The following is an 18,321-nucleotide window of genomic DNA, read 5'->3' as shown; positions in this document are numbered from 1 at the left end:
TAAATTCAATTGAAATGAAGATTTTCTTTATTTCCAAACATGGGATAGCCTTCGTGCAATAAATCAAGAAACAAAGCTTATTCATAAGAACACAAGAGATGTTTATGGTTTCACTCTAAATAAATTTGGAAAAGTCAAGTTCACGTCAGTCCCTCAGGGTCAATTCAAGGGACAAGGAGGTAGACGCGGTCTGAGAGATGACGGTGAGTTCTTAGTTTTCCTTTTAATCTTTTATCATGTATGTTATCAGACAAATACGTTGCGTTTAAAAATCTTTGGTTGATTTACTGTTCGCGTCAGATTAAATCGTTTAAGCTCGCTAACTTTATTTAACAAAATGAGGAAGCTATCTGTTCCTTAGCTTAGCTTTCCTTCTACATTTTTCATATTTTAGTTCAGAAAAATTAGGCGCTACTAGCCGGACATTTTCCCGGAAAGCAATCCTTTATGTTGCGTGTAGAGTTAAAAACTATTTTTGCCTCACTAACTTTTCCCCTAGAATACACGTCAATGACTTGAGATCAATTTGGTAATACGTACTCAGTAAAAATCCTATTAGGGCCGTAACCAGTCGGTCCTTTGGCATAGACGAAGCAAAATCTCTCTAGGAGAACAAGAAGCTCTGAAACTCTTTCTCAAACATTTTTCATAAAGTATTTCTTGAAAAAATCAATCTTGTTCAACTGGGAATTATTTTCCCAGCTAAACTATTTCGTTTTTAATCTTGGTTTAATATCAGACGAGGCACTTGCCTCGTCTTGCCTATTGCTAGATACGGCCCTGGCTGTGAATGTTGTAGAACACCTTAAATGTACTCGTAGACGAAAAATCTATGCGCTTAATTTACGAACTTTGTCCAACAGATGCCTTTTAATTATTGGACGTAGAAAAAAACTTCAAGGGCACTATGGTATTAAGTTAAATTTTGTGACAAGTTTAGTTGTGAGCAAGGGAACGACAATGAAAAGAATAAGACTGCGAATCCGGTTGAACGGAATGAAATTCCCTTAAACTAAAAAAAAAATATTTGCATTCTATGTGATAAGACAAGTAAACTGAAATATTTTACCAGTGCCCTTAATTAAAAACGTCCATATTGGAAGTCACATTTTTCTCCTCCTGAATAAAAAAAGGTAACACAAACCAAGTGAACAAAGATTTGCCACGTTATCACAACATTAATTATCAAGTATTGCTTTTGATTTTTTCTGTATAAACTTGTGAACATCTTCAAAGAAGAAACAATGGAGCTATTAACTACGTATGAGCTTTTGATATTGGATATATTTTGGAGGTCATGGGTTCGATTCCCGCCTGGGAATCAGATTATACTTTTGTCCCACGCTCGTGACATGCCGTTGAATATTACATTTTTCTCAACTATATATTTGTTATTAAAAATCGTATTACATGCGAAAACAATCATTTTTGTTGTGTCCAACCTCCTTTGCGTAGTTTTTGGCACCTATATCGTTATAGGATGATTCTGTTTACTTTTACTTTCCTTATCCTTATATATAGTCACGTCATGGTAATATATCCCATGAAACATGGCTCGCATATCTTCTTCTGTGTTGTGTGGCCCGGATGTGTTATTGCGAGACCGCTGGTCGCTGTGGTTCAGAACAGTCAATCTTTGGCAAGGCCCTAAAGGGTCACGTGTTTGCTATTGTGGAAACAAAAAGCCCGGATGAGTGTTTCACGAAATGTCAGCAGGAGTCGAGATGTCAGAGTTTTAACTACGTCATCAACGAGGACATCTGTGAGCTAAGTAACCGCACTAAAGAAGCTAAACCCGAAAATTTCGTCCCGGATCAAGAACGGATGTACATGAAAGGAGGAATTAAACGAAGTAAGGTTTTTTCTTCAAGCTCTCTCTGTCGTAAGGAAAGTTCATCTATCGAAACCGGTTTCCATTTTTACAATATTTCCTACTTAGTAATTTAAAGATCGTAATATCGTTTTTATTATATCGTGATATCGCCACTGTAAGAAAATTATCATTATAATCAATGAAGTTTTATTTAATATTATTCTCTTTAGTACCCATTGGTTCCATTCCCACTCTGCCAGCTCAGTCATGCAAGGAAATCAAAGCGAATGAAGGAGGACAAGCGGTCAGCAGTAATTCGTGGTTGGATCCTAGTGGTTCTGGAGAGGTTATCTTGGCTTACTGTGACATGAACACAGAAGGTACCCTCTCAAGTTGTCAAGTTGTTTAAAGCCTATCTCTTGGCTAACAAAGTAAATTTTTAGTTGCAGATTTTTGTGTTAACTCTCGCTGCCAAAATGGAGGCACGTGCGTTACTGGTCACGTGAACTATACATGTGAATGCAGCTCGTGGTGGACTGGTGCCTACTGTGAAATCAAGATAGCAAGTAAGGGCCGTGTGATTTATAGAAACTTAAAAGAAGACCACCAGCTGCAAGTCTACAATGTACAAGACCAGTTTTCTGTTTTAAAGAAATGCCGCACGAAGTTGGACTGTTTAATTTACGAAATGCTCTTTATTAGAAACATAAAGCCGAAACATAACACGCAATCAGATTCTGTGCGTGCTTAACTGTTTATTTAAAATCTTAATATGCTAATATATTATCACACCCGTGATCACTATATAAGCATGAACTCCGTATTATAATTTTAACTTGATAATGATGACATGGCGTCATCGAAACGTCGTTCTATTTTCCTAACGCTTATTTTTCTTCTGAAATGTTTCACAAAACATTTTGTTATTCGAAATTTCATAGAAAGATCTTTACAGTGCGAATACTCAAACCGGGACAGTTGGAACAAAGTTAACCAATCACAACGCTAATTGAGAACAAAGAATGGCGACCTTTTTTAGAAATGGACCAATAACGTCCAAGACCGCAAACAATAGATTTGCAACAAAATTTAAACAGTCAACAACGTTTGAAACAGTTGCGGACCTCTCAGGAAACTTGCCTTGTATTTGATTGGATAGTTTCGATCCTAAATTTTCACTGACTGCACCAAATTTTCAGTAGCGCTCGTAAAACCGTAATCAAAAGTTGGCTTTCACAGGCTGAAAAATTCTTCAAAAGAAATTTTCTGATAAAATTGTATTGCTCTTCGTTGGTGATAGCACAGTAAAGAATAACGAAGGACGCTTTTATTCACGACAAGCGCGAAGACGCGAAACGGGATGGAATTGTTTCAAAGGACGTCTCAAGTGCCTATTCCGTCGTATGCAGTGTCTTATGTCGCATGTGAGCAGAAAGTGAATAGAAACGTTCTAGATTTCATATTTGAAAAGTCAGTTGTTTTCACTCTTCTAAGTTACATACTCGTGTTTGTTGTGATTATTTTTTGTTTCTGACGAAAGGCAAGGCAAGAAAGATTTGGGACGCCGCCACAGCGACAACTGACCTTTCATATTTTATTTATGGCAATTTTGCTTTCGCCGCATGAAATGAATTTTCTCCCATGAAAGTTTCAGTGACTTTAGCCTGTGGTAATTTTATAAAACCACAGAAAGATTGAAGACTCAATGACGAAACGGAACAAACTCCTCTTTCACGAAAACCGTGAGTTTACAAAGTTGTAACAGTAGATATTAAACCGACAGAAAATGAGTCCGTGAGCAAACAAGCGAAAACAACATTCGACCTGATGTTTACATTTCACGTGGCCTCAAATCGTGTCAAAAAATGTAAAGTGGTAACTTGTGGACAGTTATACGGCATTGACCGACGATATAAGTATTCTGTTTTCGTGAATTTCAAAGTCATACGAAGGTGTAAAAGCAATTTATTAACATTGGCGAGGAAGTGACTCGCATCGATTTCAAGGCAACAGACAGAGCAAAGCTACTGAAAAGCTAGAGCGAAATGAAAATAATTACGGCGTGAATTTGATTTCAGTCTTCATTTTATTTCCGGAGTGAAAATTTTTAAACAAGAGCGAACACAGTGTGGAATATTCAATTCACAACTCCTGGCCGTAAAGAGAAAATTCACGGTTCGTAGTTTGATTTGTAAACTTTTCGCGAAGATGATATTGTAACATACATCTTACTTGTCTAACTTTATCTATCTACGATCTCTATCTACGACCTCTTGAAAATTAAGGATCGAAACTAACCAATCAAAAACAAGGCGAGTTTCCTGAGAGGTCCGCAACTATTTGCAACGTTGTTGAGTTTTCAAATTTTTCTGTAAATCTATTGTTTGCGTTCTTGAACGTCATTGGTCTGTTAACGAAAAAGGTCGACATCCTTTGTTCTCAATTAACGTTGTCATTGGTTAACTTTGTTCCAACTGTCCCGGTTCGAGTATTCGCACTGTAATATGGTTCTAATATAGGTGAACACAGGTAAAATAACCATTCGACGAATCTAATAAAAAGAATAAATTAACCGTTTCCTGTTATGATTTGAAGAATTTTATGGTTCCCAGCATCACTTCGATCCTCTGCAATTCATAACACTCTTGAGTTTCATCTGACTACTTACCATTCATTTCACAAAACAGAAACAAGGGCTTGAGCGAGTTAACTCATCTGTGATAATGAACAGATGTAAACTTAGGTGTTACCACATTGTCAACGACCTGAGAAATACCACGATTTTGCCGGGATAATTTATTGTTTCATGCATTACGCTGTTTGTTTTAGTGTTGCTGACTTTCCTTTGTTTCTAGCTGAGTTTGACACTTCGACGATTCTTCATGATTTTGGGAACCCTGCCTACAGCCATAATCTTACTCAATTCCTGGAGCCAGTCCTCCAAGGCCACAGATCTTATACATGGACGAGATGTTACCACGCGCTGTCAGACGGCTGGGAGGCGTCAACATTTCACAGCCTCTGTGACGACAAAGGACCTACACTGGCTATTATTCGTGTTAATAATTACATATTTGGTGGATTTACAAGCGTCTCGTGGGGGAGCAGTAAGTATACCATCGTATTTTGCAATTTGCCGAGAGCAAACGTTTAGAGTTAATGACCAATCCCCCAACCCAGCTTTACCAATTTTAAAATTTCATAAATCCCAGGACCAGGAGTTAACGAAACTAAAATACAAAGAATTCTCCTTCATTTGGCATTTGCGCTTTGAAAACTCACAAATGCATGCATTTCGGGATTTCCGCGCTGTTGTCATTGTAATGTCATCAGTTTATACGTCCCACGACTGCCTCACTAGCAACTGACCCATATGGGATAGATAGACTTGCGGCTAGATGAAGCTCGAAGACAACACCATGTTATGTATTTTGCAAAAACAGAGAAACGTTAGTTCAAACGGTGTAATCTTCCTACAACTGCCTTGATCTCTGTCGCTGGTCGAGAGAAAAAGCCACATTGAATGCAAGGCTGGCACTTCGGAGAAAGGGAACACTCATTTGCAGAGCAGAGCAGAGGTAATTTGGTACCTTTTTTAAGTATTTCTTTCTCATTTCAGGTGCGTGTTCCTACTCAGCCGACAGTGAAGCGTTCATCTTCTCACTTTACAACACCAAGGGATATCACCCAGTGAAACTCACTCAAAGATCAAACTCGTGTTGTGCTGTTTATAGATGCTCGAGTTATATGATTACATTTGGCCAAGGTCACGATATACGTATTTTTAGTCTTGCCTCTACAAACCAAAACTCCTTCACTAAACCATATTCGTATTTTCCTCCTGACGGGTGTTCTTTGAATGCTCAGTGTACTGTATTTGCTGGAAGCTATCGATATACCCCGAGCGACATTGAGGTGTTTTATCTAACAGCGTCTTGAATGGATCGAGACAAGGCTGGTTTCCATACTATCGTCTCGATCGTTACGTACGCCACAGTCGTTTTTTCTTAAATAGTTTTGGGACGATCAAGACGATTCTCACAATAAAGACGATCTCGACCGCGTGGGCAGCTTCAGATTCTATATTTTAAACGATTTAACGGCAACCAATCCGATCTCAGACAATTGGGACGATCAGGGCGGTCTGAATCTACCCCAAAAGGCAGCAAACTATCTTATAACTCATTTTTGCTCGAGAGGCCTTCATTTTGTTTAAGACTCTCGCGAAACTGGCTCACTTTTTGAGAAGACCGAAACGATTACATGAAAGCCAAAAATCATCCATATCGTTTATATCGCTTTAAAATGTTTTAAGACAATCGGGAAAATAAGGACGATTAAATGGAAACCAGCCCTTTGCATTTACTAGCTGGTTCTCTGTTAGATAATGGATTATTTCAATTTTTGCAATGATCCATGTACGGACACATCTTTGATATTTTTAGCAGCTTCTCTGGTAGAATTGATAGCTAGTTCTGCACATTGTATAAAGTTGTAAATGAAACACGCCAGACAAGCAAGAAACAAATATGGAGTAAGCTGATTAGACTCTTTGGGTAAAAGGTCAGGTTGCACTAAAACAAGACAAAGGAAGGAAAGGAAAGGGCATGTCGAATAACAGAGCTCCCTTAACATTCTCTCTGATCAGAGATCTGGCAGTCTGTTTCCTCGGTTTCAGCCGCTTTAAATCTCGTCATTACTTCATTACGTAGAATTTCTCTCGACCTAATTAAAGAATTACTGCACTTTATGTTGGAGAGAAATTTGAGGAAGAGATTAATTTCATAAAGTTCAAAATAGTTGTGAAATGTATATACAGTAATCTTATTTAGTGATAATTTAATAATTCGTCACAACAAAATTAACGAAATGCTCACTTTACGAGCAAGAACAAGCATGTATTCGTTGCTATTCTAGCTGTCTTTCGCCGTCGTTCGGTGTACTTTGGTAGAAATCCCAGAATTCAGGGAACTGAAAATTCATTACAACACTGAGAAATAAATACTTCATAGTTGTCTGTCACCGTGCGTGCTTGTCTCAATGCTTCAGCAGTATTTAGATAAAGGTAAACCAAACATAAAACAGATTTACAACTAGCAGTCCCGGATGGAAGGACCCACTATATAGCACTGACGGGGATACACGTTATAACTTTTATGGGTTAACACAAGGGTGATTTAGTTGAAGTTTTCACAGTTGCTACATATTTTGGCATCTCTTAAGGGTACATTTTCAAAGTAAGCCGCAGTTAAGGTAATTCCTGGGAAATAAAACTGCTCATAGATTTTTAACCAAACTTTGCTAGTTTGTTGTTTACCGTCAGGGAAGTTAAATTTTGAAATAAAAAAAAAGGGGGGGGGGGGGTCACCGTATTCGTTTAGGAGAAGGAAGACTATGTATTTACCATATAATTCCTTAATAATTCCTTTGCGAGTACTGGGAAAGTACACGTTTTCGTTGATTATGTATTATTCTGCCATAGAAATTGATCTGTATTCATTTTACAGAACGAATTTGATCGATACTCTCAAACTAAGAGAAAAAAAAAATGATAGGTCACCGTATTCGTTTACGAGAAAACGACGATTTATCTCTCTCGCGAGCCAAGCCGCATATAAAAAAGCCGCCATTTTGTTTATGTGCGCGCGCTAATTACGCGTAAAATTCTGCGCAGTAAGGATGCGCAATGCAATACTACAACCCTCGTCAAAAGTGGTAGACACGGTTACCAAGTTTCTTCCATTCCTCGCCCCTCCCCTTCTCAATGTTGAGCTTCTAAACATATTGCACAAACAATCCTTATCCACGAAGGGTTCAACATTGAACAGGGAAAGGGGGCCCTCTAAAAATGTTTGCATGCGACATTAATATTTAATTAAGCGTAAAGAATCTGCATTTGTATTGTCTTTGGGTAAGCGAAGTAAAGTGAAAGCCCGATATAACGAAGATATGACGATACAACCATGTACCAAGAGCCTACAAAAATGAAATGTCTTCTTTATAATCGAGGCTCGTTATCGCAGGGTTTTGTTCCAATTTATTTTACTATTAATAGCATTTGGGCGGGCTGAAGAATATCGATCGTTAAATGACCGAAACGAATCGCAACGACAAACCAGAAATTTAGTGTATTTTCCACTACAAAAAGGGTAACTTCTGCTTTTAGGGGAAACAAGAAAACGCATATTCGGCCGTGTTCAGTGTTAAATACATGGCATGAAATTCACGGCTACTGCCATGTGACAGGCTACTGCCATGTGACATGAAGTTTTCTGATATTTTTTTTTAAATATCGCGTTATGGCACACGTTTTGATTGATACTCTCTAGACAAAATGAGTAAATGATAGATAAGATGTTGCGCTACCCAAAAGTTGAATAAACTAGTACGCGAAAGTCAAATTCAACCAAGCCAATCAGTCGACCACTGCGGATGCCTGTAGACTGAAGTTTCTCGAGTAAATGAGGAACACTGAACACGCGCGAAAATCCAGTTTGTTCAGACCAGGTATTTTTGCCACTTCTCGCGAAGAAGGGTTGAAGTAAGCCTACTCACAATGAGTTTGTTGATAAAAGATAACGTAAGCCCCTAATCTCAAATAAGCGCTTCGTGCTTCATATAACTGGCTGCATTCACAGAACTGAACAACTTGGCCCCCGTACGGGGAAGGAGTTTTTATTAACGTAAACCCAACAAGTTTGTTGTCAAAAGATAAAGCAAGTTTTTTATCTTTAATGCGCAAATTCTGTTGAGTTCTTAAAATTACTTTTTAGAAAGAAAAGGTTATTTTTCACAGCTGTCGTTTCTCAAAATTATCATTCTTTGGCGGCGGCGGGAATTGCGAATAAATTACAAACGATGCTTTGTTTCGATGTGGATTCATGGTTAGGGATAAACGAGTAAATTAAAATTGCAATGAAGCTTCCTTTTTAATTTGAACTTCAATGCATGGGATAAATTTTGCAAATTGAATCGAAAAACAAAGCATATTCATCAGAGCACAAAAGACAGATTTTGTTTATGGTTTAACTCAAATTTAATTTGGGAAGAAGTCGGATGCACGTCAGTCCTTCAAGGTCTATTCAAGGGAGCGGCTGTAAGCGAGGTCTGAGAGATGACGGAAAGTTCTTCTAATTTTATTTAAACCGTTTTTTAAGATCAGCTACAAACCGTTTTTATCATTCTTAGTTTTCCTTTTCATCTTTTGTTATGTCTTTTTTTTTTTTCAGCCAAATAATTGTTGCCGATGTCCTTCTAAAATTTACGGTCAATTCACTCATGTTTTGCGACTGTTTAATTGTTTCAGTCTCACTAACTTCACGGCTTAACAAAACTGACAAAGACAGCTGTTTCTTATATTTTCTTATATTATTTTTTTTATCACATTTTCCAGAAAAATTAATAATAATAAACTCTGTCCTCAATTTGTGACTTAATTTACTGGACGCGTTTCTGGAGTCTGTTTTGCTAAATAATTTCAAATGAAATTCGCACAGTTCACGGCAAAATAGTGGCATGCAACTGAAATCAGTTTCATACATTGGCGCAAAAAGGTGAAATAATTTGCCCAATGCCTGGAGGGCTAAAGAAAGCTTAGCTTCCTTCAATAGGGAACTAAAGGCCATCAAAAATCTCGATATTGTAAATAGAAAATTGTAAATAGGCTAGTGCATGTAAATATTGTAAATATCTTGTATATTGTAAATAAGTTTAGTTAGTATTCGTATTTATCTTAGTGTTAGTTTTGTTATGATTATTTCTTAGGTAACTTAAACACGACCACATCAGCTATGCTGTAAATTTATCGTGTCTAAATAAAAGATATTATTATTATTATTATTATTATTATTATTATTATTATTATTATGCACACTATGTACACCACTTCAAAGAAATGCAATATTATTGCAATGATTCTTTTACTTCATCCGTTGCTTTCTTTGGCACTGTAACTCTTCCATTTCAACAATTAGAACTTTTCTGATCAAATCGTGCTGTCTACAAGATCATTTATTCAACAAAACAAAAAAGTAGAGGCGAAGCCATTTAACGAGATTCATCAAACTTTTCGTGCATCAGGGGTACCGGGTTTTCAGCGGGCTTCTAAAAAATATTGATTATTTTAATAACAATTTCATTTTGACTTAATTTTAATTTTAAAGAAATCGAAAGCAGCCACTTGTTTTGTGATTAACGTCGTTTGTGTGATTTTAACCATCTGTATCATTTTAGAATTATTTTGTTTTCTTTTACTTTCCTTATATAGGCATCTCCTGGTAAAATATTTAATGGAACATGGCTTACATCTATTATTCTTTGTTATTCTCTCATCCGGATATGTAACGGTGAAACCGCTGGTCGCTGTGGCTCAGAACAGTCAATCTTTGGTAAGGCCCTGAAGGGTCACGTGTTTGCTACTGGGGAAGTAAAAAGCCCGGATGAATGTTTCACGAAATGTCAGCAGGAGCCGATATGTCAGAGTTTTAACTACGTCATCAACGAAGACATCTGTGAGCTTAGTAACCGCACGAAAGAAGCTAAACCCGACAATTTCGTCCCAGATCAAAAACGGATGTACATGAAAGGAGGAATTAAACGAAGTAAGTTATTTTGTCTTTGTCAGAGCTTGAAGTTTAGTTCCTTGACCGTAGTATGCCTCAATTTTCACAATCTTCCTATTAATATTCAGTTTAAGCTCGGTAATTTAAATTTATGTTTTTTAATTATATATTTATGATATCATTATATCGCCACTGTAAGGAAATTGTTTTCACAATAAAGTTTTTTTCAATGTTATTGCTTTAGTTCCTCTCGGCTCCATTCCCACTCTGCCAGCTCAGTCATGCAAGGAAATCAAAGCAAATGAAGGAGGACAAGCGGTCAGCAGTAATTCGTGGTTGGATCCTAGTGGTTCTGGAGAGGTTATCTTGGCTTACTGTGACATGAACACAGAAGGTACAAGTTACCATTTCTTCGTTTTGTTTTCTCCAAGCCTATCTCTGGCTAACAAAGTAAAATTTTTAGTTGCAGATTTTTGTGTCAACCCTCGCTGCCAAAATGGAGGCACGTGCGTTACTGGTCACGTGAACTACACATGTGAATGCAGCTCGCGGTGGACTGGTGCTTATTGCGAAATAGCAGGTAAGGGCCTCATCATTTTGTTAATAAAACATCACAACAGTAATGAATCACGACCAAAAGCTGGGGCCATCACTACTAGGATCAAAGAAAACCCAATTCCCACCTTCATTTTCCAGGTTTCGTCCCGATCTTTCTGTAAATCCGACCACGATGATGTCTTAGGAACAAGCCATGATGAACACATTTAACAACTGCCAGGTTTCTTTTATGTTTTGCTGCTCGAAGCGTGCACCTCAGGTTTCACAAGGGCCATCCAGCTCTTGTAAACGCCGAACTTTTACAATCGAGGATGATTCCTAATGAACATTGGCTTTTATCGACTATTGTTAACCAATTTTGCTTTAGAAACGTTTGGAAAGTTTAAAAAAAATCCTCACACATTTGCGAGTTTGCAGTTGAATGAATTTCAGTATTTCACTCTTGTGAAAGTTTAAACTTGATATTATTTACACGGTGCTCCAACTAAACACTTGCCGTGAATAACACTACAAAAAGGCACGCGCTGTAAAGAATCATCTAGTTTTCTTTTACTTTTTTCTTCTTCTTTCTGTCCCTTTTTCATGTCTATTATTCATAAGCAATCAAATCATTTTTTCTCGTGCAATTAAAAATAAATAAGCACTTGTTTGCAGGACTTAAAAATTGATAGCCTTGCAAAATTTATTTATTCCAATATGCAAATTGGCTCATTTATTCCACATTGCACTCGACATCATGTGATTACTTATAATTAATTGTTGTTACATGTAATTTCAATTGTTTGTTTTAATGTTGCTGACGTTCCTTTGTTTCTAGCTCAGTTTCACACTTCGACGATTCTTCATGACTTTGGGAACACTACCTTCATCTATGATCTTACACAATTCCTCGACCCAGTCCTCCAAGGCCACAGCTCCTTTTCGTGGACGAAATGTTACCACGCGCTGTCAGACGGCTGGGAGGCGTCAACATTTCACAGCCTCTGTGACGACAAAGGACCTACACTGGCTATTATTCGTGTTAATAATTACATATTTGGTGGATTCACAAGCATCTCGTGGCGGAGCAGTAAGTATACAGTCGTATTTTACACTTTGCTGAGAGAAAACATTGTGCGTTTGCAACCAACTCATACAGTTTGAGAGCTTGATAAACATTCCCCGACCCACCTTTACCACTCCAGCTAAAAAAAAATTGAATTTCAGAAATCCCAGGAATAGGGTCAAACGGAAAGTTTTCTCTTTCATCTTGTATTTGCGCTTTTGTGACTCACAAATGCGCTTTGCACACATTTCGAGAGTTTACACAAAAACTAGCACAGTCAATTTGTAAACTGAAAACCTGGCATTTTAAACCCAATGGTTATTTCTGGTTCCAGCAACCTTGGTTTTTTCAAAGCTGTATTGCTTTATGTAAGAAAAAATTGAAAGGGTAAACAAAGAGGTGTTGTTATTGTTTATACATAGAAGCCCTTGTGACTTCATCAGTTCATGATCATAGGTCATGCGATTCCGTCACTAGAAGCTGACAAATGTATAGTATAGATCTTTGCACTGGTTAGCTGATGAAGTATGAAGGGCCCTGATTGATAACAGCACTTTTATGCTGATGAGGTCACCCTGGTAAACTAACATTATATCATTATCATTACAATTATAACTATTATAACGCGGTGAAATGTATGTTACAAAAAAAAAAAAATAAGAGGAAACATGTTAGTTCAATCAGTACAGTCTATCTTAAAGTCTTTATCTCTTCAAATTGAATACAAGGCTGGCACTAGGAAAAATAAGAGCAAATTAAAGCATTATATGTTGGCCATTATAACCCACCCATTAATTTTTGCCCGCACTCATTAGACAAAAGGCATCACGTGGGACGACGGGTATCAGCGAATATACCCCGTCCGATTTGATATCCGTCGCCCAATTTTACAGGCAAGCACAAAACAAACGAATGAAGTCACATTCAATTCTAACTTTTACTGAAATCACAGAGTTAAAACGTCACGTAAACCAATCAACTTACATTTGTTTCCGACCACAGCTATGCCGGGTTTTTTACGTAGCCTCGGGCATAATCTTCCAATATACCAGCCGCCTGAAGAGGTTTGTTTACTAAATATTTCGGCTGGCAGAGATATTATATAACACCTTTTCTGTTTGTCGTTTTAGGTATTTGTTCGTACGCAGCCGACAGTCAAGCGTTCATCTTCTCACTTTACAACACCAAGGGATATCATCCAGTGAAACTCACTCAGAGCGGCAATGCAAACGTGTATTGTCCTGTTTATAGATGTTCGAGTTCTCTTGTTACATTTGGCAATGGTTACGATTTAAAAATTAGCAATCTCGCCTCTACAAACCTTCTGTCTTACACACGCCCAAATTGCTATTCACCTCCTGATGGGTGTTCTTATTCTGTTGAGTGCAGTTTTTTTGCTGGAAGTTTTTCATTTTCTCCGAGCGATATTGAAGTGTTCTTCCTAACAGCCTCTTGAATGGATCTAAATAAAGCTGGTTTCATGCACTCGTTTCGATCGTTTTGACACCACACGCTCAGTTTTTATTTTTAAATACAGTGAAATCTTTGATTTCCCAACAATCGATTTCTCAAACTCCAGATAGCTTGATCCAACCAAAAGTCGTTTCCCTCGCTTCACTTTAATAGTCGAGGACTGCAATTTTACCCCCGATTTCTCAAACTCCCCATGTTTAGAACCAAATTTTGCTTTCCTTGGAGGTTCACGATTTCGAAATTACACTGTATTTCTTGGTTTTTGGGACGATCAAGAAGACTCTTACGATCGAGACGATCCCTAGCGATCGCAAGCGATTTCATGGAAACCACTCTCAGGCAGTTGGTCGATTAGCGCCGTCTAAATCCATCTCACAATTCAGCAGTCCCAGTCTGGGACTCTGCAGAATGCTTAACCTACAGAACTAACTATTTTCAACGACTGACTCTGGAAAGTTGGTACACAAACTTAGAACAGGCGCCTATCAACAGATATCAATAACTACCCGCACCTTACTAACGACTTATTCACGATATAAACAGAGCCGACAAACGAACCGCAAACAAAACAACTTAATTTGACTAACAATAGACGGAACGGAACGAATTAATTTAACTATCAATAGACGGATCGAAGATGAATAAACTTTACATCGACTGACAACAACTTCTCACTTTACTTTGAAGATGACTTCCGCTCAGGTTGTTGAAACATCAGTCACCAACAACAGACCTTCATTCGACTGGACGATCACACTATACGACCTTACTTAATGTTTGCAATGATGAGCACATCTTTAATATTTTCAGCAGTTTCTCTCGAAGAATTGTTAGCTAGTTCCTCACATCATATAACGTTGTAAATGAAACTGACGGCTGACAAGGAAGAAAAAATAAGGAGTAAGCTGATGAGACTCTTGAGATAACAGGTCAAGTTGTGCTAAAACAAGACAAAGAAAGGGAAGGAAAGGGCATCTCGGAAATCACAGCTCCCTTAACATTCTCTCTGATCAGAAGACATAGCTTAGTTTTTCAGAATTGTACATAATAGAATCTCTTTTGCAACACAAGTAAGAATTGTAATTACAAAAGCAGTTTGTTTCATCGGTTTCAGTCGCTTAAAGTCTCGTCATTGCATCACTGACGCAGAACCACTCTTGGCGCATCTGAAGAATCACTGCAATTTGGTGTTTAGTTGAAAAGCGGCTTGAAAACGAGATAAATTTAATAAGGTAGAAAATAGTTTTGAAATGTATATATATAGTAGTCATGCTTTAGTTAAGACAAAACTGAAGTATGAGTTTATTATTCGTCACAGCAAAATTAACGAAATGCTCACCTTACAATGAGCAAACATGTACCAGTTGCAATTTTGTGTCTTTCACATAAGTCTTTCAGTGTACTTTGGTAAAAGTCTCAGATTCTAGGAACTGAAAATTTATTAAAACACTGACAAATAAATAGCTCATTATTGCTGCTACCATGTGTGCTTGTCTTGGTGTGTCACCTGCATTTCAATAAAGCACGAACAAAAGTATAGCCAAGAAGCCTTCAGCTATAAGCTGACGTACAGTTAACAGCCCCCGTGGGGAGGAATGCACGGTGTACCTTTTAGGGGCCATAGGGCAGAATGCGTGGACATCATTCCTGAATTATTCATAATCCACGAAGCGGCAAATTTGAATGCGAGAGCGCTCTCAATAAGAGAAGAAAGGGCTCAAATCGGTCAAGTGGCGTTGATAAAACTGGCCTCGGCGCTTTATAGATGTCAATATCTTAAAACTGACGCACGGCTTTTTAAAGATGAATGTTGTACCTACATTTAAGCCTAAAATGAGGAGAATTAAGCAAGCGGAAGGACTATTGTTTTGAACCTGAAAATACAGCAAAACCATGGTATTTTAGTATAGAGACAATTTTTGAAATTAATTTTTAGACTTTTTACACTGTTTCGAGGAAACTGACGCGCGGCAAATGCAAGATACCCCTTTCCTTTAACAAAATCCGTTTTAACTTTGAAAAATTACGAACTATAACCACTATTGTTTTAGTTTAAAAACTGCTGGTTAGAGTTGCGTTTGAAAATGGCGCGTTTCGAGCAAGTGGGCTATTGTTTCAAGCCTACGACTGAATAACACTAAAACACTTGGCAATCCTGTTTTGGTACCACTTAGGGTGTTCCATATCAAGTTTTCACAGTTGCTACATATTTTGGCACCTCTTTTAAAGATCTCTTAAAGAGAATTTATTCTCGTACATGAAATGCACCTTAGTACATCAAGATAGAGATATAAAGTTAAAGTTACCTTTATGGTAGGTTTTCAAAGTAAGCAGCTTATAAAAGGATCCTGTCGACAAGAAAAACGATTTATAATTGAATATTATCTTTTGTGTAGGGCGTGACTCTTAAAGGCCTCAAAAAAAAAAAAAAAAAAGCAATAGCCTCCATTTATTTTGTGTTAGCCAATTTTCTTTTTTGGAGGGGCGGAGGGGGCAGGCCCCCACGGCCCCTCCCTATGCTTCAGCATTGCAGCTGTAAAATTAAAAATCAATTAATAAATTTTCCAGATAGGAATATTTCTTATCTTAAATTGTGAAGAACGTGCATAGTGACGCCAGCGACCTAGTGCATTAAATTCTCAATACATTATGAATGTTTTTCTGAAGACCGAGAATCTTGTCGGCAGTTATTTGTATCTCGTTTTCGTTATTATGATTCACACTGTTCTCTAATTTGAAGTTAAAATTTTATCCAGTCGAAAACGCGCATAAGAGGTCCTGGCCAAATGATCACGTACGTAATATCTTTCACATCTGCCTTTTTATCCTACTCTTCGCGTTCCCTCTTGTCCTAATGGCTGACCTTTGCGTCCTAACTTGTTTTAAGTCTTAGCTAGTTTTGTAACTTGTCACTAAGGTTTTCTGTTTAGTTTACTACTAAAGTACTACTACTACTACGAAACAGTGTTAGTTCAACACCCGGCTTTAGGCTTTTTGAAGATTCAATCTTCCATCAGTTTTTCAGGTTTTTATGATTTTACCGTTTTGGGTGATCTCATCTGACGGCTTCTGTTTTTTTTTTTTTTTCAAATTTAAAGCAAACTCGTTGAATTTGAAATAGTAGCCTTGGGAATAAAATTCTAGCCTGCAGAACAGGCGTTTAATTTTGTGCGCGGCCCGCAAAATAAACAGCCTGTTCTGCAGGCTGATAAAATTCAAAGATTATCCCCACCCCCCTTGTTACGCTCATCGCCGCACCCTGGGGAGGCCTGGGATTTTCCGGAATTTCATTCACGCCAGTTGTTGTGCGAAAGGTCAGCACGTGGAACAAGACTAGCAAGGAAAAAACGTTCAGCTACTGTGTCTTTCTGCGACTCTGAAGAGTGAAAGAAGAAAAGGTAAAATTTACGACAGTTTGATTATGTTAGCGTTGTGCTTGTCTGTTATGTTAGTTTGCTTTTTCGCAAATTTTGCTGGCGGCCGAACGAGTGAGTTCGGTCTGACAGAGCTTCTGGATTAATTACGAGTCTTGTTAAGTCGCTGTCATGGGTTTGGACTGTTGTAGGCATAGGAGATGACTTAAACAGCGAACCTATTCATTTCTCTTCATATTACCTGTATTACAAAAACAAAATGTTGGGCTATGATCGTTAAAATGTGCGGAAGCATGCGGGTAACTGGCCCGGGGTAACTGGTGTTGAACCCGTTAAATAAAGGGCACGCAATGCATGCAGAAGCGATGAGGTTTAACAAGCGCCCCTCCTCTAATATTTTTGCAAAAAAAAGTTAACGTAAATAGAAGTAGCTGTCAACATGTGAAGAGTGCCATTTGACTTACTTAATCTCAGGAATTTAAATTTAATCTTACAGGAGTCCCACATTTATTTTAAGGTGGCTCAACTGGATTTTCAAGGGGCAACACCGCTCAAGTTTGCGAATTAACTACGTCGCCATTAACAGTGCTATCGAAAAACGATCACCACAGTTGTATTAGATAAAGATGAAATTTTTTCATGACCAGTGTTTTATTGTTCAACAAGAGCACTGGAACGCACGCTCATCAAATTCTTTTTTCTCGCAATCGACCAAAGCAATCCCCACCACTGTTTTCCCACGATTTTAAATGGAATCAAACTACTATAAGATGAAATTGCAATTCACAAGCGCTTCGTTTTCTTTAGATATTACCCCATTTTCTCGTTAGTATGTTTTTGACTGTATTTATAGCCCTGAAAACTTCATCCCCAAATATTTCGAAAACGCTCTTATAGAATTTGTTCAAACTTTGCCAACATCGAGGCAGCCATATGTGGTACAAGCTCCTTTGAGCGATTTTCGAAAAAATCTCCTGGTGCCGAGGAATACGAGCGAACGTAAAAAACGTAATGACGTCATTTCGTTGCTATGGCAACTCCGATGCCAATAAAACACTGGTCATGAAAAAATTTCATCTTTATCTAATACAACTGTGGTGATCGTTTTTCGATAGCACTGTTAATGGCGACGTAGTTTATTCTCAAACTTGAGCGGTGTTACCCCTTGAAAATCCAGTTGAGCCACCTTAAGATATCCTGTTGTTGTTTTTTGCTGTTTAACAAAGTTTGTGTTACATTTAACAGTCACAGTTCATAAACGAGATTCGGTACTGGCGTGGGTATAAGCTAGTAGTACTAAGGTCAAATGCTGTCTTGTTTACACCGCCTTGAATGAAGAGCTGTCTGCTTCATTGATTTCAAATTCTGTTCACTTATATTTGGAAAATACACTTTAGATTATCTTCGAATAAGCTAACTGTGATCGTTAGATTTTTTTGGATGTTATGGTTATGTGAATTTTTTCTAATTTGAATCTAATACCGTAAAGTTCCGTGT

At 37.8% G+C, this 18,321-nt stretch overlaps 1 protein-coding gene across 3 annotated transcripts; it reads left to right on the top strand.

The window, feature by feature from the left end:
• The first annotated feature begins 158 nt into the window (after positions 1-158).
• Positions 159-14,919, top strand: LOC144633909 (uncharacterized). Of its 3 annotated transcripts, none has more exons than XM_078492840.1 (6): positions 159-203; positions 1,522-1,852; positions 2,044-2,193; positions 2,257-2,379; positions 11,750-12,001; positions 13,108-14,919. In XM_078492840.1, exons 1-6 carry the CDS (start codon positions 198-200, stop codon positions 13,431-13,433), a joined length of 1,188 nt encoding a protein of 395 aa, XP_078348966.1. In that variant the 5' UTR covers positions 159-197; the 3' UTR covers positions 13,434-14,919. The 3 variants fall into 3 exon arrangements, with proteins under 3 accessions (XP_078348966.1, XP_078348981.1, XP_078348972.1); XM_078492855.1 differs by lacking the exons at positions 11,750-12,001; positions 13,108-14,919 and adding exons at positions 4,669-4,920; positions 5,433-6,803; XM_078492846.1 differs by lacking the exons at positions 1,522-1,852; positions 2,044-2,193; positions 2,257-2,379 and adding exons at positions 10,080-10,413; positions 10,619-10,768; positions 10,838-10,954 and having other exon boundaries at positions 180-203.
• Positions 14,920-18,321: the final 3,402 nt, after the last annotated feature.

This window comes from Oculina patagonica, chromosome 1 (genome assembly GCF_052425735.1).
Source record: "Oculina patagonica isolate OP01 chromosome 1, crgOcupat, whole genome shotgun sequence".
NCBI classification, from domain to species: domain Eukaryota; kingdom Metazoa; phylum Cnidaria; class Anthozoa; order Scleractinia; family Oculinidae; genus Oculina; species Oculina patagonica.
Note: the sequence above shows the minus strand (reverse complement) of the source record. Positions and strands in the feature narration are given on the sequence as shown.